Source organism: Spea bombifrons, chromosome 11, assembly GCF_027358695.1.
Source record: "Spea bombifrons isolate aSpeBom1 chromosome 11, aSpeBom1.2.pri, whole genome shotgun sequence".
NCBI classification, from domain to species: domain Eukaryota; kingdom Metazoa; phylum Chordata; class Amphibia; order Anura; family Pelobatidae; genus Spea; species Spea bombifrons.
In genome coordinates this window covers 36,681,541-36,707,859 of record NC_071097.1, presented here as the reverse complement: position 1 = coordinate 36,707,859, position 26,319 = coordinate 36,681,541, and the positions used below count along the sequence as shown (strand labels likewise).

Sequence of the window (26,319 nt, the reverse complement as noted above, 5' to 3'; positions counted from 1 at the left end):
GAGCAGCCTCCCAGCAGAGGTGGTAGAGGGTAATACAGTGAGGGGATTAAACATGCATGGGATAGACATACGGCTCCTGAATCTAAGACGAGACCAACGACTGATTAAGGTTTGAGTCGTTACAGTAGGAGGAATAGATGACTAGACGGGGGCCGGATGGGGCCGATCTGCTGTTAAATCCTTTGTATCAATGCTAGCATAGCGGCCAGTAATGTCACTTTTATGTCTGATGTGTTGCCTAAGCATCATATATTATATCATTCTGTTTTGAGCCAAACTAAACTTTTCACAGCTCCGCAGGACACGAGTTACTGGGATTCGTAACGTTTCCGCCCGCGTAATGTAACATCTTAGACGCGTTTTGGTATTTATCTTGTTTTATTAGGATAAATGACACGCGATTCATCCATAAATATACATTATACAGAATCTGAAATATACATAGTCATTCGTATCTCGCTAAACATATAAAGTGCATTGTAATAAAAATACAGAGAGTGCCCAGAAGCTTACGGCGATTGAATTTAAATTAATTGAAGGGCGGTTATTGGGCAGTCATTTCGCTTTAAATGATTCTTTCGGTAACTTCACGATTTAGATTTTATTGCGAGCGGCGTAAATATATACAGCGCGTTAACCCCCAAAAGTGAAAACATTTAAAAAACTGAGTAAATGGGGATAAAAGCGTAAAAAAACCCTGGATGGGTGATATAGATTCAGCCCTCCTACATACCCCAGTCTTCAGTAGCAGATATACATGTGCAGTTCGGGCAGAACTGCGCATGCACAGGTGTCAGGATGTGTATTAAACTCCATGAAAACCCTCCCGTAACAGAAATATTTTTGGGCAGTAAAAATATGTATCTCTGTAGATCTTTTAAGTGACTTGTAGCCACAAATTGGGTAGCTTTAGGGTTTGTTTTAGGCAAGTGCTTGAAATTATAGAACATGAAATGCTTTTATTTTTTTATTTTTTTTTTATTTTTGTTTTTCTCCCTTCTTGGGTATATAATCGCATTTTATATTCCAAATAAAAACCCAAAATATTGTCTCCCCTGGTACTTGCTTTTAAATTAACGGGGCATCTTGTAATGATCGTTGGTCCTGTGTCCCAAAATCTTTTAGAAGACCCGTCACGAGACTGATTACAGGATTTTCTAGAATAGAACAGTAACCCCCCAAAAATCCCAGCGTTCGAGGAAGCCCCGAAATCCACGAATAAATGATATTACGGATTTAATCCAATGCAATGGCCACAAACTTTAACTTTTTTTATTCCATGTGAATTCCAAAGGAGGGAGAAAATGTTCTACAAGGAACTTTGTTCGGAATGACAAGAAATGTGACATTTGTGCCTTTACATTTTTGGCACAAAAGGAAAAGATTCCACGCCGATAACTAAACATATATAATAAACAACTGTTACAAAACATAGAAACACTTACATCGGGCGTATATATACAACGCATACGTACGTATGTACACAGAAAACAGGGAAACCCTGTACGATACTCGTGTTCCACGTCATAAAGCGCAACACAAAGGCACGGCCATCGTTACGGGGGCCATTGGTGCTTTCGCCAATGGATTAGACCGAACGCTGTCCATCGTCCTCTTAAAAGTCACAATTCTGTATCATTTATACCATTTGAGGTGAGGACATGAATTCATCTTCATTCTGTCTGAAATCAGCTTTGTGACATCATTCTTCACCTATGGTGGGGGGGACATCTCGTCTTCCAGCTGCTTCTTCTGACCATTAATGTTCCTAAAAACTGGAGGTTTTTCTTTACCTTTCATGAACATTTTTTTATGAATTTTTGCATCTGCATCCTTCGGTGTGGAAAACCTCGGCTTTTGGGTTACGGACGACGGTCAGTCTCACCTGTGAACGATGAACGTCTGTGAGCGCGGATAGAGCGAAGGATGTTTACCCCCCTCCAACCAACATTGTCTTATTGATCACGGAGATGATAACCCAAAGAACTTTATGATGTCTTCTAGCGACCAACATTCAGGATCGCTTCAGCTTTCAAGTCATCGAAAAGTTCCTTCTTCAAGAACGGACCTCTGAAGGCCTGAAGGTTTGTATGGGCTTGCTTAACCCCTTAAGGACAATGGGTGGCCCCAAAATCCATTGAAAACAATGCATTTTGAGCTCGTACATGTACGGGCTTTGTCATTAAGGGGTTAATGAATGTTGGTTCGTTAAAAGGTTCCAGAAAGTTCTTTGGCGTAACCAAAAGGTGACTTAGGATTCTTTGTCAGTTTTATTCCATGAAGCCCCTCTTGCCGTCTGTGATATGAAACGTCTGCCCAACATGTAAAGTGCTGAGTAGACCGAAACGTTAGCTTTGGGATCAAACCAATTGTTGGAAATAAATGAAGGTTCAGAACTCACCTGATCCGATAGAGAATTCTCCAGCAATTCCGTATACAAGTCGTTCGTTTTGAGTCTGATGTCGTTAACAGCTTTGATGTGGTCGCCGTGATAAAATCTGCATCCGATTTCTTTGGGGCCGTTCCACTTGGAGACGCTTTACAACGGAAAAAGAACACAAAGGAGTTGTCACAATCTAAACTCAGCAAAGGATCTCTGCTTATCTCCCAAATTCTATCAACTTTCATGGAATCCCAGAACCTGCCAGCAGATCGGCCCCATCCGGCCCCCGTCTAGTCGCCGTTTCTCCTGCTGTAACGACTCAAACCTTAATCAGTCGTTGGTCTCGTCTTAGATTCAGGAGCCGTATGTCTATCCCATGCATGTTTAATCCCCTCACTGTATTACCCTCTACCATCTCTGCTGGGAGGCTGTTCCACTTATCTACCACCCTCTCAGTAAAGTAAAACTTCCCTCCATTCCATCTCAGCCTCCAATGCTTTAGTGTAAGATTTCTCCTCCTTTGAATTGGATTTAAATCTCTCTCTCCCTCCATCATTAGATTCCTCATCTTTCCTGATACTTTTCTGATTTCAAATTCCATTTCGAGATAAATAAAATTCCAAATCAATGAATTCTTACACCGCGGTAACCCATAGATAATCCATACTTACCATAAATATTCCCCGACTTCTAGTACAGTCAGAAAGTTTTTCAAGTGTTCCTTCAGCATGGAAATTTCTACTTCCACCAAATCATCTTGATTTTGCTTCTCGCTGGAAGGAAACATCATATTTATTATTATTACAGAAATCCTCTTTTAAAAATATGATTTTCTCGATTTCGGGTCTAAGGTCTCAGGGGCCCCACAATTCTCTCTTCAGTTTTTTTCTGTTATATTCTGTAGACTGTTTATTAAGCATTTTTATTGATAATTAGAGAAATCTTTAATATATTATTTTTAGTACATTTTAGTGATGATTTATTAGCTGAAAGGAACACTTTTAAGGGGAAACAGTCACTTTTTTTTAAGTTTTATTTTTTAATACAATTTATTTTATATACCTTAAAATTAAGCTATTCGCCCCTCTCGCACCTCTCGTTTTCTAGGAGGTCAGAATGTTTGCTGGGTATGAGGGGATCGCAGGGTTCTACAGCCCTAAAAGCCCCGATAATGTGTATAGAAACAGCAGGGAACGGCTTTATAAATTAAACGGGGTAAATAAACCCCATTATTCTTCTAAATGCCCCACTCAGTGACACAAATACCCAGCGATGGGGCACAAAGTCACATAAAAAGTCCAGGTAAAGCCCCGCCCCCAGCCACACCCACCATTTCCAGCGGATCCGATCTGCCCGCACTTACTATATTAGTCTAATCAGGTAGATTTTGTTCAATTGGCTGCCTACAGATTTGGGGGACTCTTTCTGCTCATTTGGCACAGACGCCTCCTTTGTGTATAAACTAAAACAACAACAACAAAAAAAAAACTTTAAAAAGTAGTTTTTCTATATTCCTAACTTAGGAGAGTTTATGGGGGGGCAGCAAATACATAAAGGGGGGGTTTCTCCAGGACGGGGGGCACCATGCAACCTTAAAGGGACTTCTCATTATCATATTATAGAACGTCGACTTGACAATACAGATTAGAACCTAGAACCTGCCGGCAGGTCGGCCCCCGTCGGCCCCCGTCGGCCCCTTTGTATTCTCCCGTTTTCTCTGCTGTAGAGACTCAAACCTTAATCAGTCGCCTCTACCACCTCTGCTGGGAGGCTGTTCCATTTACATTCAGGAGCCATATGTCTAGCCCTTGCATGTTTAACTCCCCTTACTGTATTAGCCTCTACCACTTCTGCTGGGAGGCTGTTCCATTTACATTTAGAAGCCATATGTCTAGCCCTCGCATGTTTAACTCCCCTCACTGTATTAGCCTCTACCACCTCTGCTGGGAGGCTGTTCCATTTACATTCAGGAGCCATATGTCTGTCCCGCGCATGTTTTAATTCCCTCGCTGGGAATTATTTGACTCTCATATATATATGGGTGCACCGTAGATGATACGCACCTCAGTTTTTCCTCTTCTTCTTCGGTTAAGGAGTCCTTTGCGGGTTCCGCTGATTGGGTGATACCTGCGTTCTTTGAACTGTCTGGATTTTGGATGACCCTGTAAGGAAACGTTGTGCAGAACATGTTATTCCAGAAACCTTGTTTTAAAAACATAAAATCCTAAAAAAAGGAAAGTTCTTTAATTTTTTTGCCATAAGTTTCGGTTCTGCGACTCACGTTGGAATTTTTAGAGCATTTTTTTGCAGGATTATTAGATAAATAATTAACAGGTTTTCCCAAAAGTCCTAAGTATCATTATTTACATTCCGTGATATAGATTTGGTTCTTAAATCATTAATAAGGAGACCCCCAAGGCTTTGAGATCATACGAGGTGATCAGAATAATTTAACCAATTCTCCTTCTTTTAACCTGAAAACGTGAACCTTAAAGAGATCTTAAAGATAACTAATTATTTTTATTAAAATTACCTGTCAAACAATTCATATGATTTTAACCCTTTGCGTGGTAGTGATGGGGGTCCCCTTGGGAGGCCGGAATTTAGAGACCTTTAAATAAATAAATAAATAAATAAACCTATATTTTTTTCAATGATAGTTTAAGGCAAAGTTACCAGCAAATTACATGATATAATGGTAAAAAAAATGTCACTATTGTACAGCGCTGTGGAATACGATGGTGCTATATAAATCCATATTAAATAATAATTTTATATATAACATGTTTAACATAACAAGGGCTTAAGTGTTATAATTACAGAAACGATATATATTCTGGCTTAGGGTGTTGAGAGTCCACAAAGGCTCATCAGCCTCTTTTCTAAAGTGAAAATGAAGTTAAAAAAAGTGCAAAGTTAGCATAAAATCACATGATATAATGGTAAAAAAGATTTCACTATTGTACAGCGCTATGGAATATGACGGCGCTATATAAACCAATAAATAATAATAATAATTTCAGTATATATAACAGTCTATAAATGACATTTTGGCAACTGCTGACAATAGGAGGCGATAGTGCTTTCTCAGGCCAGTTTGCTTCTACAGAGCTGGCATTCTAGGGGTTAAAGCATGAGACTGATTTACCCCACTTCTGATGGAAGGCTGTTCCATTGATCTACCACAATCTAAAACATTTTTATTAAAAGTTTCCTGCTTTGAGAAGATAAAATGTCTCTCTTTCAGTATTACGATAATGAACATTAATAAGAAAATGTTAGATTTCTTACACAGATTTCATGTCGACGTAGACATTGTCTTCAATTTCGGAATCGTCGGCTCCATCGCTTTGGCACCCGGACTCCGGAGAGGCATCTCGGCGCTGATAACAATAATACTAATATTAATAATGAATTAACATAGAACTCGCCGGCAGATCGGCCCCCATTCGGCCCGTCTAGTCTGCCCGTTTCTCCTGCTGTGAAGACTTTCAGCCATATGCCTATCCCATGCATACCACAAGTTTAAATTCCATCACTGTATTAGCCACTACCACTTCCGCTGGGAGAATGTGCCACTTATCTACTACCCTCTTTAGTGAATTAAAATTATGAATTGAGATTCTACTGTGAAGCCTTTATTAGAATACAAGAGTGAGATTACTCTGTGTGTTCCACAGAAAGAATAGTGGAGAGTGAGAGAAATAATGCACAGTGGAGGGGTCTGAATAGCAGAAGGTTGAGAGTGAGGGAGAAAAGCAGAGGAGGGACCAGGATGGTGGAGAGTGAGAGAGAAGAACAGAGGAGAAATCAGGATGATGGAGAGTGAGAGAGAAGAACAGAGGAGAAATCAGGATGATGGAGAGTGAGAGAGAAGAACAGAGGAGGGATCAGGATAGTGGAGAGTGAGAGAGAAGAACAGAGGAGGGATCAGGATGGTGGAGAGTCAGAGAGAAGAACAGAGGAGGGATCAGGATGGTGGAGAGAGAGAGAAGAACAGAGGAGGGATCAGGATGATGGAGAGTGAGAGAGAAGAACAGAGGAGGGATCAGGATGGTGGAGAGTGAGAGAGAAGAACAGAGGAGGGATCAGGATGGTGGAGAGTCAGAGAGAAGAACAGAGGAGGGATCAGGATGGTGGAGAGGAACTTGGCTTAACATTGAGGGGGAGAGAACCCAATAACCCGGCGCCGTACTGCGGGGGGGGGAAACGGGAGAGAGAAGAATTCAGAGACCCCCCATGTTCTGGAGACATTGTACCTGAAACAGTCTGCGCGGAACGTCGTATTTATTCTCTTCGGATTCCGTCTCGCTTACGTTATCTGCCTCGGGAATCGTTTCCTCAAAAGATTGGCTACTGTGACCTCTGCGCGTCTGCTGGAACCCAAGGAAGAGATATAAAGGGGTTAACTCCACAGTCTGGGGTGACACGGGCAAAAACGTCAACTACGGGACATCTACCAGTTAAATAAACATTCTAAAAATAAAGAAAACATTCTATATTCTGGAGTCTGTCAGAATGAGGGAACTTTGTATCTGGATTTTATAAAATCTTCTGTGCCGGGTCACCCCGGTGTCCCCAAAAAGTTAATCAAATATTGAAAGTAACCTGGATTTCTGTATTAGCCTCTACCATCTCTGCCGGGAGGCTGTTCCATTCATCTACCACCCTCGCAGGGAAGTAAGACGGTGGGAGATGGTATAACCAAAGAGCTTCTATAATTTCAGCTCAGAGGGTGTCCTGCTGAACTGACCATAAACTCGCCCAGATTTACAGGCCCTTAATGCCAACCTACGCAGGGCATATCCGCTTACCTGCAGAGGCGGGGGTCTGGCTGAACACTTTGTATTGAGCTTCACTGGTTGGGGGTGGTCAGGCAGTGGAATGGTACTTCGGTCTGTGCACTCGATCTGTACATCAACACAGAGCGCCCCCGAGAGGTCACAAAGAGATCTTTCACAAACAGCAGTTCATGCAGGGACTGGCATGTAAAAAAAAGGACTACAGAGCCAGCATTATCCGATTAATGTCCTGTCCTGGCGCTCTTTCTCGACTCCCCCCACCCCCCACCCCTTACAAAGGCTGCCTGAACCAATCAGCAACAATCAGCAGCTTAATAGAGGAGAGATAACTTAATGGGGAGGAATAATCCTGCAGGAAGTTAAGATGGCCGCTTCCATGGGAAATACATAAGGGGGGTTCTAATATATATCCATTGTTTTTGATTTTAGATCCCCTTTAATGGTATCCATTATTTTCTTTTCTTAATAAAGCCGTGGAAGTGTCAGGCGAGTGGAGAGCACGCGAGGCTTCCCCTCGTTTAGAAGACGCGGAATGTGATCGAAGAGCCGGGATAGGCCGCCTCACCTTTTGTTGCTGACTTGCTGTTGGCGACGGTTTACAGATCACACCTGGGTCTGTGTGAGATCTCTCCCTCTCGTTTGCCTGTAAAAAAAAAGCAGTGCGGCATTCATCAGGACCCATTGTACAGCGCCACGGAGTATGATGGCGCTATATAAATCAATAAATGATATTAATAATAATGATTTATGGAAGGTGAGAATCATAAAAACAGGGATCAGTTTCTCTCTAGAACCTGCCGGCAGATTGGCCCCTGGCGGCCCCCGTCTAGTCGCCCGTTTCTCCTGCTGTAAAGACTCAAACCTTAATCAGTCGTTGGTCTCGTCTTAGATTCAGGAGCCGTATGTCTATCCCATGCACGTTTAATACCCTCACTGTATTACCCTCTACCACCTCTGCTGGGAGGCAGCTCCACTTATCTACTACCCTACCTATATTAAGGAGCCATATGTCTATCCTTTGCATGTTTAAATACCCTCACTGTATTACCGTTCTTCTGACCCTCTAGTGTTAGATTCTGGCCTCTTGTTGGGGGCAGACATTATCTGATATGGTTCTTTTTGGCGTGTCCCGTGATAATTCATCTTATAATATATACTGTATGTCGTTTCACTTACTTCAGCCAATTGATTTCCACTTTTTGGATAGTTTTCAGGATATGATTTGGGTCGATCATCCTGACAATAAAACAAAAAAAGTAACAAAATAAAACAAAAAAGTAATAAAACTGCTGTAATACATCACTGTATACAGTAATATAACCCCCAGCGCTGTATACAGTAATATAACCCCCAGCGCTGTATACAGTAATATAACCCCCCAGCGCTGTATACAGTAATATAACCCCCAGCTCTGTATACAGTAATATAACCCCCAGCGCTGTATACAGTAATATAACCCCCAGCGCTGTATACAGTAATATAACCCCCAGCGCTGTATACAGTAATATAACCCCCCAGCGCTGTATACAGTAATATAACCCCCAGCGCTGTATACAGTAATATAACCCCCAGTGCTGTATACAGTAATATAACCCCCCAGCGCTGTATACAGTAATATAACCCCCCAGTGCTGTATACAGTAATATAACCCCCAGCGCTGTATACAGTAATATAACCCCCAGCGCTGTATACAGTAATATAACCCCCAGCACTGTATACAGTAATATAACCCCCCAGCGCTGTATACAGTAATATAACCCCAGTGCTGTATACAGTAATATAACCCCCAGCACTGTATACAGTAATATAACCCCCCCAGCACTGTATACAATAATATAACCCCTCAGCGCTGTATACAGTAATATAACCCCCAGCGCTGTATACAGTAATATAACCCCCAGCGCTGTATACAGTAATATAACCCCCAGCGCTGTATACAGTAATATAACCCCCAGTGCTGTATACAGTAATATAACCCCCCAGCGCTGTATACAGTAATATAACCCCCCAGTGCTGTATACAGTAATATAACCCCCAGCGCTGTATACAGTAATATAACCCCCAGCGCTGTATACAGTAATATAACCCCCAGCACTGTATACAGTAATATAACCCCCCAGCGCTGTATACAGTAATATAACCCCAGTGCTGTATACAGTAATATAACCCCCAGCACTGTATACAGTAATATAACCCCCCCAGCACTGTATACAATAATATAACCCCTCAGCGCTGTATACAGTAATATAACCCCCAGCGCTGTATACAGTAATATAACCCCCAGCGCTGTATACAGTAATATAACCCCCAGCGCTGTATACAGTAATATAACCCCCAGCGCTGTATACAGTAATATAACCCCAGCCTTTATTTGATTGGATCTGAGAAGCCTCCAAGGTGCCAAAAAAAAAAAATCGGTACCCGATCTCACTCTTAAAAACCCCTCAGTTTTACCCCCTTTCACATTTTCATACAAGGCTGAATTCGATTGGTTGTCTCCTTACGTTTAATGTTTCAGACGAGGCGCTGGGAGGCTTTGGGTGTAAAATCTTTGGTCCGCTTATATCCTATAAACAAAAAAAAAGGATGAATTTTATGCCGAGGGAAACCTCTGAACGCCACGGTGGAGGATTAAAGAAAACAGCCTGTAACTGGCGTATTATACGCTGCTTCCTCAGGATTCTGGCGCATTGTTAGAGATAAATCATATATTTCATATAATTTAATGAGACCCCCGCGGCATAACACACGATAAAGGGCCTTGTGCAATATTCCCCCATATCATGCGTTAACCCATTTTATTATAACTCTTACCATGCTTGTGTTCTCTTTGATCCATGCGTTTGTGAGGCACTCGTACCAATCATCAAGTTCTTCCCTGCAAAATTAAAAAGAGGAAAACATTTTTTAAGCTTTCGAGGCCTCAGAGGTCTCTTCTTTAGATGGAATAGAAATAGAGACCTCTGAGGTCCCAGAATTCGAATTGTTTGGGTGCTGTTTCTACAATATTTGTATTTATTATATTATGCTATAATTAAAATTAATATCAAGATTTTAATGTATTTTGTACTTTCCAAAAAAAAACCAAAATCTTGTGTAATGTGAATTTTTTTGTCTATGTCAGCTCAAAAAATAGGTATCAATTTTGACACCGTTTTTTTCTGGGCTAATATAACTATCCATTTTTTGGAGATAAATCCTTAAAACTTCCCCGATTTCCCTTTTTATCATTAATTTTACATACTTATATTTTTTTAAAAATAAATCCAGAAATGAAATCCACTTTTATATTTTGTTTATTGAGACATTTTATGCAAATTCCTCTCCGTTTCCCATGATCCCTCAGTGCAGGCGGCATTGGAATCCTCCCGCCAGCCTGAGCAGGAAGTTGTAAGCCGCTTCCTGTTCTCTCCCTACATCAGCCTGAGCGGGAAGTTGTAAGTCGCTTCCTGTTCTCTCCCTCCATCAGCCCGAGCAGGAAGTTGTAAGTCGCTTCCTGTTCCCTCCCTACATCAGCCTGAGCAGGAAGTTGGAAGCCACTTCCGGTTCTCTCCCGTCAGCCTGAGCAGGAAGTTGGAAGCCCCTTCCTGTTCTCTTCGTACATCAGCCTGAGCAGGAAGTTGGAAGCCACTTCCTGTTCTCTCCCGTCAGCCCGAGCAGGAAGTTGTAAGCTATTTACATAAATTCCGTTATTTCAAACATATTTGTGAACTCACTCTATCTCATCGCAGAGGTAAAAGTCCCGATCCTCGGTTTTGACGTGGATTACTTTGTGATGAGAAATATTAAAACTTCTCAAGATGGCCGACACGTTCTCCGAATTGTATTCCTTCTTAATGCTTTTGATACTGAGAGAGAAAAGAAATAAATAAAACTGTCTGGTTTGATAAAAGTGATAAATGAATAGAAAATCAACTAAAAATCTGCTGTTCTACCCCAGAATGGATTGTGAGCTCTCAATGTTTTGGAAACATAAAAATGCTTCTTTGATGAGGTACATACTTGCGGATTTTAATGGTGCCTTTCATTTTTTCTGACACGCCGTCGGGCTCGTAGTAGGAGAGGATGAACTTATTATCCCTAGTTTGAAAAAGTTTAAAGAGACGCACTTTCCACGAAGACTAAAAAGAAAAACAGATAGAAAAAAAGGAATTTAGGTTAAATATACATTTTTTTAAAGCATTTAAAGCTTGTGCTTTTTTGTCAATTCGTATAAAAGTTTTGGAGGTATTTTGTTGATAAATAAGAGACTGTTTTACCCCAGGAGAGCTGAGATCGGTGGCAGCCTGTGGCAGAGCCAGCATTTTTAATCAATTTCCTTTTCTAAAGTTCTCCCCTCCCCCATCATTACAAATTCTGCCAGAACCAATCAGCAGCAATCAGCAACTTAACAAGGGAGTGATAACGTCGTGGGGAGGAATAATCCTGCAGATCCCGGGGACGGCTGCTCCCGTGGTATAGAAATATTTTTACAAAAAACAATAAAAAATGTTTAATAATATTGTCTCAGATTCAGAATATCAGGTGACTGATAATTTACGACGTAAATAATTTCATTCAATTACCCGATTGTTAAAGATGTAGGACGGAGGAGACTTAATCAGGGATCCCCTCTTAATTTCATTTGCATCTGAAAATGGGGGAAAAAATACACATTTTTAATAAGTGGAGAAAAAAGTGTTTAAAACCTTTACTAAAATATACTATTTGTTAAAAGCGGATATAAATACATATGTTAGGTAACTGAAAATGTAAAACATATTTATAGATTTGGATATATATCTCTATGCACTATCTACTTCCTGCTGGCCTAAAACTACTTATGTTTTTACAATACTGAGAGGGGGGTGGATAAGTGGAACAGCCTCCCAGCAGAAGTGGTAGAGGGTAATATTAATGAATTCTATTAATTAAGTTTTAATGAGCCAAAGCTGAATAAATCCGCACCTGAGAGGGAATTCCGTTTCTTTACAAACATTTTCCTGCCGAGCGGCTTCTGCGGAATGAGAAATACAAACGATTATTATATCGCGCGGTGATGCGTTATGTTTATTACAAGATATTTAGGCGCATTCCCTGCTGTTTAAAAAACCTTCTATTGGCGGATTAGTAATGTTATCCATTTGAGTTACGCTATGATGTCATACCAGGAAACAAAGTTGCAAGTTAAAAATAAGACAAAACAGGAATATTCCAAATGTCTGTAAATAAAAGAAACCCGACATTCTTTCCTCTGCATACGAGATACAGGCAGAGAAAGGGTTAATTCAAGGGTTTTCCGTAAAGACAGTAAATGGTTAATATTTGAGGGCAGAAATCTTATGTGAGATTATAAGGAGACCTTTGGAAGAGAACGATTCCGTGTCAGAGTATTTATTAACCGCGATTTATTGTCTCGATGCACAGATGTCTCTTTCATTAGAAGTTTTCTCCTGACTTTCCGGAATGCCGCCTAACGAGTTTCTTTCTCGAAGTGTTTTAGGCGAAGATAATTGAGTTTTGTGATTTTTGGTCATTTAGGTAATTTATGTCATTTGTGCGTTAAGAGCTTGCCCCGGGTTCACATATTTACCTGACGCGTTGGGGAATAAAATGAAAAGATGGGGTTCGAGTCATTGGGGTGAATTTACTAAACCGCACTGATTTCACTGGAAGGAATCTCTTTATAGTATCAGAGAATTGCTATATTTACCTCTAAAAAGATAAATAATAATAAAAATAAGAAGATTTCAGTCTATGAATCAAAAAAAACAAAAAACCCAGAACCTGCCGGCAGATCGGCCCCCATTCGGCCCCCGAGTCGTTGGTCTCGTCTTAGATTCAAGAGCCGTATGTCTATCCCATGCATGTTTAATACCCTCACTGTATTACCCTCTACCACCTCTGCTGGGTGTCTGTTCCACTTATCTAATGTTCATCCATCTAAGCCTCTGACCCTCTAGTGTTAGATTTATTTTTGGTGTTAGTGTAATGTCGGAAATAAGCTTCCCTCCTGTACTTTGTTAAATCCCTTTATGTATTTTAATGCCCTCTCTCTCGGACATACTGAGACCCCTCGTCTTTCCCGATTATTTTTTTCCCATTTTAGTCGCCTCCTCTGCACTCTCTCCTGAACTCTAAAACTCTAGGTGCGGTCTGATCAGATCGGTAAACTTGTTACGTTATTATTATTTATTTACAATCATTTGCATCTTTCCTATCAAAGATAAACTGCTTTCTCCAAACAATCTGCCTCTGAAATGGAAGAATTCATAGAAATAATTAAATATAAAACAATAACTGAAAAAAAACATTGCTTCAAAACTCCAAAATGCATCGAAACTGCATCCAGCAGCCGCTGCTTCTCTGCACTGTATCCACTACCTCTAAAGGGGACGCATGCGAAAAAAATCACTGCCAGCCTCAATAATACAACAGCGCGATCACAACTACACAACCAACATACAATAATATTAACAATAATAACCATAATAATAATAATAATTACTATCAATAATAATAACAGTAATAATAATAATTATTATTATCATAACAACAAAAACAATAATAACAACAACAGGAATACTATATATAACAATAAGAATATTATTAATAAGAATAATAATAACAACAGTATAACAAAAAAAAATAAAAAAAAAATAATAATAATAATAATATATATATAAGAACAATAATATTAAATTATAAGAAGAAAAGATCCGCTACATTGTATTATTGTAAAAAACACCATCTGTTGCACATTCTCCAATAATTTGGCTGAATTATTTTATTTCTTCTTTTTTATTAACCCTTTGGTGCTTTTGATCCATGCATTGTGCTGCACACCTTTTGATTTTCAGACTGCTTGCGATTGGCGAGGGACCCGCCGTCATAAAATGTCTTTTTTTTTGTATTATTTTTTTAGTTACTCACCAGTAAATGGCCGTTTTGTAACGCGCTCCGAGAGGCTGCTGGCGGCTCGAAGTCCCGTGCGGAATACACGCTGAGCGTGCGCCGGCTGCTTATTTGTAGCGAGCGCCTCGTGAAATCTGATCTTTCAGGAATTTCCCTGCGCTGCGCACCTTTCACGGCCAGGGGAATTTTGTGCAGGTAGCGGGCAGAAGGGGAAAAACCTTTGGAGACAAAACAGAACGGGTCTAAAATGTTGTTTTTGGAAGAATCTCAAAATCTGCTCCGGTTTCTTCCACCTGCCGTAGCTCGCTGTTTACTGACACAAACTTAACCCTTTCAGTTTCGAGTGTTACAAATCGTTTTATTCGTTTTTTGTGTCTTTGGCATAAATGATGCAGCATAGAAGCGTGCCCGGTGAGTAACCTTTTGCCAGTTTTATTAGCATTTCTTTGTTTTTTTTTGTAACCCTTCTATGGTTTCAACGATGTGGATATCGCAGAGTATTTTTGTGTTCTGCTGAGGGCCGGACTGACGACGACCGAGTGACCCTGTCGCTTTAAGGCCGACTGCCGCCTGTTGATGGAAGGGCAGCCGGCGGCTGGATTGCCTGCGGACCCACGCCTCGCGTTTATGCTCATGGCGACCGGGCATATCCTTACTCCCACCGGAGTGGCAGATCGTGTATGTGGGGCTGCCGCCCAGCGGCCCACCAGGTGTTTGCCTGGACTGGTTCTTTTGGCTTTCTACAAAGCCTATTCCAGCATTTTTTGGGGTAGAATCGGGAGTATTGCTAACACAGTCCTGTGCGTGCCCGATGTTTGATTTGCCAACAAACTACGGGGTCATTGAGCCGATGCTCAAAGCCCCCCTGAACCAGATCTAAGAGTCATTCAACGTAAAACCGCAACTTCTTTATTAATAACCCATGTTTGATACAAAAAGTTTGGCGTTTTCTGCTTACCAACTAATAATTCATATTATTGTCTTGTGGGCAAAGATTACATTGTAACGAGAATTGATCGGTAACGACGCTGACCAAGAGATGGAGGGGTTCTGACCGCCGAAGTCTTCAGTTATTGCAGCAGAGGAGCTCTAATAACCGGCACCAAGTTTTTCTTGGCAAAGTCTCCACTTGCAGATAAACGTTTGGCTGAGAAAACCTCCTAAGGCCATTTCCAGCTCGGCCTCCCGGAGTTTATTTGCGGTTTCAACCTGCGCAACAATAACCCACGTTCCTGTTCCCAACAACCCCCCGCGAGATCCAAAATAAAACAAATATATAATATATATAATATAAAAAATATCTCCTCCACCCTGTAGAATCCTGTCTATAGAGCTAATTAAATTCCTCGTTAATTCCGCAAAGTTAATTAAATTCCTCAATTTCACATCAATAACGAGATGATTCGACTTCGAGGGACGGGAGGAATAATAGATTAGAGAAACCTTTTTATTTTATTGACACTCAGACCTTGGACGGCTTCCAGTCTTTGTTTTTGGGTTATTATGGAAGAGAAATAACCGCTCGTAACAATCAGAGAAGATTCATTGGAGGCATTTTAATAGATTATGAGTTCGATTAAAAACACGTTTTAACGTTTATTTTCATATCTCTTATCTTCTCGTTTGATAATAAAGATAAGGATTTCGAATCGATGATCCTGTGAAAGGCTGAGGCGGCTGAGATTTCTTTTCGCTTTCTTAACGAGGAAATCCTTCCAGGAAAACAAAAAGTAAAAAGTATCCGTTCAGCTTTACCGACTTATATAACGTTTGGGCTCCATTCCTGCTGAATTTGCTGAATGCTTTATCATTGCTCATGGAGTCCGGAGAGGTTTATTCACATAGGTGGGAGTTTGCTGGTGACTTTAATATTGTGACCCCCGGACTTCAGAGCGTAATATAACAGAGTAACCCCAGGAACCGCTCCTGCAGGAAAGGCTGGGCCGCCCCTGTATAATGTATAGATAAATCAGTGACCGGCCCCCTGTATAACGTATAGATAAATCAGTGACCGGCCCCCTGTATAATGTATCGATAAATCAGTGACCGGCCCCCTGTATAATGTATAGTTATATTAGTGACCGGCCCCTGTATAATGTATAGATAAATCAGCGAGCCGGCCCCTGTATAATGTATAGATAAATCAGTGACCGGCCCCCTGTATAATGTATAGTTATATTAGTGACCGGCCCCTGTATAATGTATAGATAAATCAGCGAGCCGGCCCCTGTATAATGTATAGATAAATCAGTGACCGGCCCCTGTATAATGTATAGATAAATCAGTGACCGGCCCCTGTATAATGTATAGATAAATCAGTGACCGGCCCCTGTATAATGTATAGATAAATCAGTGACCGGCCCCTGTATAATGTATAGATAAATCAGTGACCGGCCCCCTGTGTAATGTATAAATAAATCAGTGACCGGCCCCTGTATAATGTATAGATAAATCAGTGACCGGCCCCTGTATAATGTATAGATAAATCAGTGACCGGCCCCCTGTATAATGTATAGATAAATCAGTGACCGGACCTTGTATAATGTATAGATAAATCAGTGACCGGCCCCCTGTATAATGTATAGATAAATCAGTGACCGGCCCCCTGTATAATGTATAGATAAATCAGTGACCGGCCCCCTGTATAATGTATAGATAAATCAGTGACCGGCCCCCTGTATAATGTATAGATAAATCAGTGACCTGCCCCCTGTGTAATGTATAGATAAATCAGTGACCGGCCCCCTGTGTAATGTATAAATAAATCAGTGACCGGCCCCTGTATAATGTATAGATAAATCAGTGACCGGCCCCTGTATAATGTATAGATAAATCAGTGACCGCCCCCCTGTATAATGTATAGATAAATCAGTGACCGGACCTTGTATAATGTATAGATAAATCAGTGACCGGCCCCTGTATAATGTATAGATAAATCAGTGACCGGCCCCCTGTATAATGTATAGATAAATCAGTGACCGGCCCCCTGTATAATGTATAGATAAATCAGTGACCGGCCCCTATATAATGTATAGATAAATCAGTGACCGGCCCCCTGTATAATGTATAGATAAATCAGTGACCGGCCCCTGTATAATGTATAGATAAATCAGTGACCGGCCCCCTGTATAATGTATAGATAAATCAGTGACCGGACCTTATATAATGTATAGATAAATCAGTGACCGGCCCCCTGTATAATGTATAGATAAATCAGTGACCGGCCCCTGTATAATGTATAGATAAATCAGTGACCGGCCCCCTGTATAATGTATAGATAAATCAGTGACCGGCCCCCTGTATAATGTATAGATAAATCAGTGACCGGCCCCCTGTATAATGTATAGATAAATCAGTGACCGGCCCCTATATAATGTATAGATAAATCAGTGACCGGTCCCTGTATAATGTATAGATAAATCAGTGACCGGCCCCTATATAATGTATAGATAAATCAGTGACCGGCCCCCTGTATAATGTATAGATAAATCAGTGACCGGCCCCTATATAATGTATAGTTATTGTGAGGATATTTTTCCAGCCTTATGTAATTTACAGTAAAATCTCAATTATGTAACAATACATCATACAGGGCCCCTCTCACTGATATATATATATATATGCTATAGAGGGCCAGCTCATCCCTTGTAGTAAAGTAATAAACGCGCGGCTGGTTTCGCGTTATTGACGGCTCTCTTTTCTGTAGCTCTCTGCCGAGCCGCGATATCACTTTTCAGAGATTAGTTTAAAAAATGACGTCAGGAAGATTTTCTTTCGGTTTTTCCTGGTTGGTAACCTATTTTTTTGGTTCTTCTTGTTGTCCGTCTGTAAATCGTTGAATCTCTGAGTTTATTTACTAAATATTTTCAGCTTGACTGACTGAGCAGTGTCGGCCTCGGAGGGGCCTGCGGGGTCAGCCCCGTATGATGTATAGTTAATAGAACCAGACTTCTGTGAAGGCCCCTCGCAGGTTAAGTTGCGCCGCTGTAAATATCCTGTTTGTGAATAAAGCTTTATTTGCACGTGCGATGTACAGAGATTTCCATACAGAGCGGCAGGGAACCCATCTCCTGAGGATAAAAGAGTGTTGGTGAAGCCATGCCGGTGCTTCTGCTTCCCACATTATGGGCAGGTAAACATCTTATTGTTTCTGTCATTAGTCATTGTGTGACTTTAACCCCTTCCTACATACAAGGACCGGCAAGACTACCCTTCATTTCCCGTAGAGTGAGGAGTAGAAGCTTGTAGTAGCCTTTAAGTTTTATACCCGCCAGACCAGCACCTAAAATATTTTTTTAAAGGAGACGACTCAAAAGTAATAACCCCCAGCGCTGTATACAGTAATATAACCCCCCAGCGCTGTATACAGTAATATAACCCCCCAGCGCTGTATACAGTAATATAACCCCCAGCGCTGTATACAGTAATATAACCCCCAGCGCTGTATACAGTAATATAACCCCCAGCGCTGTATACAGTAATATAACCCCCAGCCCTGTATACAGTAATATAACCCCCAGCACTGTATACAGTAATATAACCCCCAGTGCTGTATACAGTAATATAACCCCCAGCGCTGTATACAGTAATATAACCCCCCTCAGCGCTGTGTACAGTAATATAACCCCCAGCGCTGTATACAGTAATATAACCCCCCCACCGCTGTATACAGTAATATAACCCCCAGCACTGTATACAGTAATATAACCCCCACCACTGTATACAGTAATATAACCCCCCAGCGCTGTATACAGTAATATAACCCCCCGCGCTGTATACAGTAATATAACCCCCCCGCACTGTACACAGTGATATAACCCCAGCGCTGTATACAGTAATATAACCCCCAGCCCTGTATACAGTAATATAACCCCCAGCACTGTATACAGTAATATAACCCCCAGCGCTGTATACAGTAATATAACCCCCAGCGCTGTATACAGTAATATAACCCCCAGCCCTGTATACAGTAATATAACCCCCAGCACTGTATACAGTAATATAACCCCCAGTGCTGTATACAGTAATATAACCCCCAGCGCTGTATACAGTAATATAACCCCCCTCAGCGCTGTGTACAGTAATATAACCCCCAGCGCTGTATACAGTAATATAACCCCCCACCGCTGTATACAGTAATATAACCCCCAGCACTGTATACAGTAATATAACCCCCACCACTGTATACAGTAATATAACCCCCCAGCGCTGTATACAGTAATATAACCCCCCGCGCTGTATACAGTAATATAACCCCCCCGCACTGTACACAGTGATATAACCCCAGCGCTGTATACAGTAATATAACCCCCAGCGCTGTATACAGTAATATAACCCCCCCAGCGCTGTATACAGTAATATAACCCCCAGCGCTGTATACAGTAATATAACCCCCCAGCGCTGTATACAGTAATATAACCCCCTGCACTGTATACAGTAATAAAACCCCCAGCGCTGTATACAGTAATATAACCCCCAGCGCTGTGTACAGTAATATAACCCTCAGTGCTGTATACAGTAATATAACCCCCCAGCGCTGTATACAGTAATATAACCCCCAGCACTGTATACAGTAATATAACCCCCAGCGCTGTATACAGTAATATAACCCCCAGCACTGTATACAGTAATATAACCCCCAGCACTGTATACAGTAATATAACCCCCAGCGCTGTATACAGTAATATAACCCCCCAGCGCTGTATACAGTAATATAACCCCCAGCGCTGTATACAGTAATATAACCCCCAGCGCTGTATACAGTAATATAACCCCCAGCGCTGTATACAGTAATATAACCCCCCAGCGCTGTATACAGTAATATAACCCCCAGCGCTGTATACAGTAATATAACCCCCAGCGCTATATACAGTAATATAACCCCCAGTGTTGTATACAGTAATATATCCCCCCCAGCGCTGTATACAGTAATATAACCCCCAGTGCTGTATACAGTAATATAACCCCCAGCTCTGTATACAGTAATATAACCCCCAGCGCTGTATACAGTAATAACCCCCAGCACTGTATACAGTAATATAACCCCCAGCACTGTATACAGTAATATAACCCCCCAGCGCTGTATACAGTAATATAACCCCCCGCGCTGTATACAGTAATATAACCCCCCCCGCACTGTATACAGTGATATAACCCCAGCGCTGTATACAGTAATATAACCCCCAGCGCTGTATACAGTAATATAACCCCCAGCGCTGTATACAGTAATATAACCCCCCAGCGCTGTATACAGTAATATAACCCCCAGCACTGTATACAGTAATATAACCCCCAGCGCTGTATACAGTAATATACCCCCAGCACTGTATACAGTAATATATCCCCCCCAGCGCTGTATACAGTAATATAACCCCCAGCGCTGTATACAGTAATATAACCCCAGCACTGTATACAGTAATATAACCCCCAGCGCTGTATACAGTAATATAACCCCCAGCACTGTATACAGTAATATATCCCCCCCAGCGCTGTATACAGTAATATAACCCCCAGCGCTGTATACAGTAATATAACCCCCAGCACTGTATACAGTAATATAACCTCCAGCGCTGTATACAGTAATATAACCCCCAGCGTTGTATACAGTAATATATCCCCCCCAGCGCTGTATACAGTAATATAACCCCCAGCGCTGTATACAGTAATATAACCCCCCAGCGCTGTATACAGTAATATAACCCCCAGCGCTGTATACAGTAATATAACCCCCAGCGCTGTATACAGTAATATAACCCCCAGTGCTGTATACAGTAATATAACCCCCAGCGCTGTATACAGTAATATAACCCCCAGCGCTGTATACAGTAATATAACCCCCAGCGCTGTATACAGTAATATAACCCCCAGCGCTGTATACAGTAATATAACCCCCAGCGCTGTATACAGTAATATAACCTCCAGCACTGTATACAGTAATATAACCCCCAGCGCTGTATACAGTAATATAACCCCCCAGCGCTGTATACAGTAATATAACCCCCCAGCGCTGTATACAGTAATATAACCCCCCGCGCTGTATACAGTAATATAACCTCCAGCACTGTATACAGTAATATAACCCCCAGCGCTGTATACAGTAATATAACCCCCCAGCGCTGTATACAGTAATATAACCCCCAGCGCTGTATACAGTAATATAACCCCCCAGCGCTGTATACAGTAATATAACCTCCAGCACTGTATATAGTAATAACTGCCCCCCGTGCTGTATACAGTAATATAACCCCCAGCGCTGTATACAGTAATATAACCCCCAGCGCTGTATACAGTAATATAACCCCCAGCGCTGTATACAGTAATATAACCCCCAGCGCTGTATATAGTAATATAACCCCCAGCACTGTATACAGTAATATAACCCCCAGTGCTGTATACAGTAATATAACCCCCCAGCGCTGTATACAGTAATATAACCCCCAGTGCTGTATACAGTAATATAACCCCCCAGCGCTGTATACAGTAATATAACCCCCAGCACTGTATACAGTAATATAACCCCCCAGCGCTGTATATAGTAATATAACCCCCCAGCGCTGTATATAGTAATATAACCCCCAGCGCTGTATACAGTAATATAACCCCCCCAGTGCTGTATACAGTAATATAACCCCCAGCGCTGTATACAGTAATATAACCCCCAGCGCTGTATACAGTAATATAACCCCCAGCGCTGTATACAGTAATATAACCCCCAGCGCTGTATATAGTAATATAACCCCCAGCGCTGTATACAGTAATATAACCCCCCAGCGCTGTATACAGTAATATAACCCCCAGCACTGTATACAGTAATATACCCCCAGCTCTGTATACAGTAATATAACCCCTCGCGCTGTATACAGTAATATAACCCCTCGCGCTGTATATAGTAATATAACCCCCAGCGCTGTATATAGTAATATAACCCCCAGCGCTGTATATAGTAATACCCTCCTACCCAAAAAAGCACCCAATATTTTTGAAAACTGAGTTATTTTTAAGAAATGAAAATTTGCTGGGAGATCCCCTTTAAGAAACAGAAGCCAAGAATATCTTTTTATGCTGTTTAATGAGTGAGTGAGTAAGTGAGTGAGTGAGTGAGAGTTGCTGACGTTAAATGAGGTGACTCACATGCAATAAATCTCTGCGGAGTGACCTTTGCTTCCTGAGTGAAAATGCAACTTTCTCTGGATAAAGACTTCGTTAGACATTCGCTTACTTGGAAAGTTCAGAGATTATCTTTATACGCTGTCATCAAATACACGTTAATGCATACGATCGCCGCACGGCCCCTTCAAATGGTCATGTGGTCCATTCTGCTAATTCATGGGAGGATTCTGCATTTACCCCTCCCCCGCCCAGCTAAATGCCTCGCAAGGGGCATCTCCCTGCTCACGGCGTGCTCACTCCATCCGTCTCGGGGAATGATTCCAATGGGACCTCTTACCTGCCACTGATTGGTTTCTTCAAACAGCCAATCAGTGGCAAGAATAGTGGGACCATGGAAGGGGAGGGCAGCTGCAGCAGCAGGGCTGCCTCTTCTGTGTCAGGTAAGTGCATTATTTTCATTTCTCACAGAGGGTTAGGGTTCCTCACAGAGGGCCTTAATAGTGGGGGTGTCAGGGGCAATAAACGGTCCCCTTAATCCAGTTAAAGGATTCCCCGCTCTGTGAAATCCTCCGATGGCAGAAAGTTTCTTACAAATTTCCAAACTTGTAGAAGGATCTTGTAAATGATACGTTTTAATCCAAGCGTTTAAATAAATTATTTCCGACGTTAATTGTAACGATCTTTGCTCTCCCAACAGCTTAACAAATTTCTGAACCTGTTTGATTATTATTATTGATTATTATTATTATTGATTATTTATTATTATTGATTATTATTATTATTGATTATTTATTATTATTGATTATTATTATTATTGATTATTGATTATTATTGCATAATAAACGCTCCGCACATCCATGTATCAGATTTAGATCGTCCGCGGTTAGATTTTTAGGGTCTTTGTTCTTTAAGAGTCCTGCAGCAAATAACCGATCATTTCCCCTGTTTGTTTAATAACATTATTAGTAACAAAGTAACATGTAAAGGGACGTGAATGGTTTGGGCCGAACCTGTCTTCTACTTGCTGCTGCGCGTGTGCGTTGTGCTCCGCTCCAGATCACTTCCAGATGGACCAATGAAAGCCCCAGCATGCATGCGCAGAAAGATCTCCTATCAAAATCGCTGAGAGTTCTTTCCTGCCACTGATTGGCTGCTCGAAGAATCCAAAAATCTTTCAAAAGCAGATTAAGGGAGAGTTAGAAAGTAGTTTATTGGTTTTTTAATAGTTCTGTATGGAGCACTAGACTGTCCCTTTAAGAAGTTTTGATGGCAATAATTTATCAGTGCCTTGTGTCACATGACAATTAAACATTCCCTAAAAAAGATATTTATTTGGCAAAATAATACAAGATTAAAGAATTGTTTCTTGACAGCGTAAGGAAAAATGTTTGTAACGCAGGGACAGCAGCTTTAAACCCGATGTTTGCTTCCGCTGGTCCGAAGCCAAAGGCGTCTCTGTGTCAATATTTATCCATAAATGCCTGACTGTAAATCACCCAGAGGAGTTTGGAGAGATTTATTTGGGTTTCCGTAAATCTTTATTGTTATTATACAGTTTGTAAGATAGAAATGTAATATTATGTATTATATATTATAGGCAGTGGTCCTCGGGACCCCGCAGTCCGTTCCGTTCCGTGTAAAGCTTAGTATTGTAAATCGCTACTCGGGGGCGTCTCAAACTCTTTATAATTATGGAGTTAAAACCTCTGCCGACCGTCAGACTGATTCCCATTCAGGCCAGAAATACGTTTCACCAACTGCCCCAGGTGTAGACTTTACCCCCCCCGGCCCTCATCGAAGAAGCGGGGTTACAGCGTGTGACAGTGACAGATCCCTTTACACGTATGTGGTGTCCCCCAACACGTCTCCTGACACGTGAGATACCCTTGGCCGGCTCCCAAATGTGGCAGGACAAGCGTCTAACGAGACCCCCTGCCTTTGATTAGAATGGTGAGACCACCGAGGAGGTGGAGAGCTGCAGCTTCTCCCTAAATAATTTTTTTACCTTTCAAAGAATGCATTTTAAAGAATTCATAAATGACTGCAGAGTTGAAAACCCCCACATTCCAAGCTTTCTTGAATTTTCTGAATTCCAGGTTTCCCCAAACTAACCTCAATTCACATAAAATCTCAACCTATCGTTACGTAGCAACCAAGCCATGCATCTGGGGTTTCAATTGGTTCAGCCACATAAACTCATTAATGTAAAGGGTTCGTAGGGACACAGAGTGAATAATTAATTAGGGTCTAACCACAAAGGATTATCGCCCCGCTCATTAAACCTGCGGCAGAAGCTGCAGATCCAGAGCTGCAGCAGAACAGATCCTCTCTGATGTTTCGTAACACTGATTGGCTGATTGCACTCTTATTAAAGTCAATGAGAGCGCTATGAGCACGAGGGTCTCGTTAGACCCTCCTGGAACGCTCACCAAGCCAGCACTGGAGCTGATTGGTGGTTAGTTTACCATTGGGGGGGGTGAAGGGGGTATATGCATTTGGGGGGAATCTGCTGAATGCCCCATACATTTAAAGGGGGGCAACCGAAGGGACTGTCAGCTATCATATGGAGCGTCCACACAATGAGCTGTTTGTCTGTCTCTCGTGACGGCTGAAATAATGAATATATTTAATAAAATGAGGATTAAAAATAACCGGGAAGGGTAACGGTTAATGTGCCGGGGATTTGGATACATATCGCAACATTTTAGGCAAATCTAAGTGAATTCCTTGAATTTATAATTGGATCTATTTCTACATCCGTATTCTAACGAGCTGCATGAGGGACATTTAATTAATATTAATATATTAATCACTGGATTTGTCAAACTTAATGAAAAGCTGGATTTTTGGCACAAACTCAACATTCTCCAACTCCACACTTTGTTTTTTATTTGCTCAGACGTTAAAAAAACCTCTTCTGCTGGTTTGCCGCTCAGACTACAGAATTCTAATCCTTAGAAAAAGTGTGGGAGATACATGTTTAAAATGTTCTACTAAAGAGTCGGCTCTGTTCCCCATTTGTGTGAGTTGTGATGTCATGATGGGTTACTGATGTCATATCATTTGCTACCATGATGGACCACGTGCAAAAAAAACCCAGAGTGAAATCCTGCGTGATCCAAAGGTCTGATCCCTCTCACTGGATCACAAGGGATTCACAGCGAAGTTGGGTGTGAATTATGGTGACCCCCCCAACACTGTTCAATCACGGATGATCTTCCATTACACATCATATGTGTCACACACATATGATGCAATATTATCCTCATTACTCCCAGGAGAGGATGGTAGATACGTGAAGCAGCCTCCCAGCAGAAGTGGTGGAGGGTAATACAGTGAGGGTATTAAACATGCATGGGATAGACATACGGCTATCGACTGATTAAGGTTTGAGTCTTTAGAGTGAGAGAAACGGGCGACTAGACGGGGGCCAGATGGGGCCAATCTGCCGGCAGGTACTATGTTTCTGTGAATATAGGTGGGTGGATAAATATTACGCTGGGGTGAAATAGATTGCCCTCCCTGTATGTCTTTCTGTTCTCTCTCTTGTTGATAATGAGGAAAATATGTTAATTTACGGATATTAATGCCGTTTTTTAATTCGTTTTTAGGAAAAGATAAAAGCTGTTACGTTTCGCGCAGAAATCATCTTTTAAGAGGGTTTTTGTAAAAGTCGCCAAACAAGCTTTTCTTCTCCCAACAAGGAACTGATATTTTTTTTCTCATACAGAGCAGTTTTTCACGCAAATTCTTTCCCCTCCCCCTGCAGCTTGTGATAGGAAATGTGTTTTTTGGTGCTTTTTATACTTATTTCCATCGCACGAAGCATTAGGAACCAGAATCTGTGTATTTACAATAACTCTGTCCCGATATATTTCTGATGCAATTTTTAAAAAAAGACAAAAAAAACCTTGAGCAGACGTTAAGGGGGGGGTGATGTAATTTTGTTTCTATGTAATAAAATAACCTAAAGGGTTAAAGGGGACTGTTCTGTTCAGTGGGGACAATGCTAATTAATCCCCGCAAGAGACAGAAACGTGCAGGGACATTATTATTATTATTATTACATGGTGGAAAATCAGCAGCTCCCTGTCCTAAGTATGATTTCCAGGTAGATAAGTGGAACAGCCT

General features: G+C 41.4%; 2 protein-coding genes across 2 annotated transcripts; both read right to left on the bottom strand.

The window, feature by feature from the left end:
- Nucleotides 1-1,805: 1,805 nt before the first annotated feature.
- Nucleotides 1,806-6,740, bottom strand: LOC128468618 (pleckstrin homology domain-containing family S member 1-like). Its single transcript, XM_053450367.1, has 7 exons — nucleotides 6,643-6,740; nucleotides 5,675-5,766; nucleotides 4,917-4,994; nucleotides 4,447-4,545; nucleotides 3,055-3,156; nucleotides 2,402-2,537; nucleotides 1,806-1,885 (listed from the first exon to the last, which is right to left on the bottom strand). The coding sequence occupies exons 2-7, from the start codon at nucleotides 5,683-5,685 to the stop codon at nucleotides 1,811-1,813; spliced, it is 501 nt and encodes a 166-aa protein (XP_053306342.1). The 5' UTR covers nucleotides 5,686-5,766; nucleotides 6,643-6,740; the 3' UTR covers nucleotides 1,806-1,810.
- Nucleotides 6,741-7,098: 358 nt separating this feature from the next.
- On the bottom strand, nucleotides 7,099-14,714 carry LOC128468331 (uncharacterized). Its single transcript, XM_053450019.1, has 11 exons — nucleotides 14,606-14,714; nucleotides 14,098-14,297; nucleotides 12,133-12,181; nucleotides 11,751-11,815; nucleotides 11,188-11,306; nucleotides 10,902-11,033; nucleotides 10,000-10,063; nucleotides 9,690-9,752; nucleotides 8,362-8,421; nucleotides 7,751-7,828; nucleotides 7,099-7,293 (listed from the first exon to the last, which is right to left on the bottom strand). The coding sequence occupies exons 1-11, from the start codon at nucleotides 14,712-14,714 to the stop codon at nucleotides 7,099-7,101; spliced, it is 1,134 nt and encodes a 377-aa protein (XP_053305994.1).
- Nucleotides 14,715-26,319: the final 11,605 nt, after the last annotated feature.

Coding starts and splice junctions, on each gene's coding strand:
- LOC128468618 (XM_053450367.1), bottom strand. Junction 4,546..4,916: donor TCATATGAATTGTTTGACAG/GTAATTTTAATA, acceptor GTTTCCTTACAG/GGTCATCCAAAATCCAGACA. Junction 3,157..4,446: donor GAAGAAGAGGAAAAACTGAG/GTGCGTATCATC, acceptor GTTTCCTTCCAG/CGAGAAGCAAAATCAAGATG.
- LOC128468331 (XM_053450019.1), bottom strand. CDS start 14,714: ATGAGCATAAACGCGAGGCGTGGGTCCGCAGGCAATCCAGCCGCCGGC. Junction 11,307..11,750: donor CCTACATCTTTAACAATCGG/GTAATTGAATGA, acceptor TTTTCTTTTTAG/TCTTCGTGGAAAGTGCGTCT. Junction 7,294..7,750: donor CAGCAAGTCAGCAACAAAAG/GTGAGGCGGCCT, acceptor GTTGATGTACAG/ATCGAGTGCACAGACCGAAG.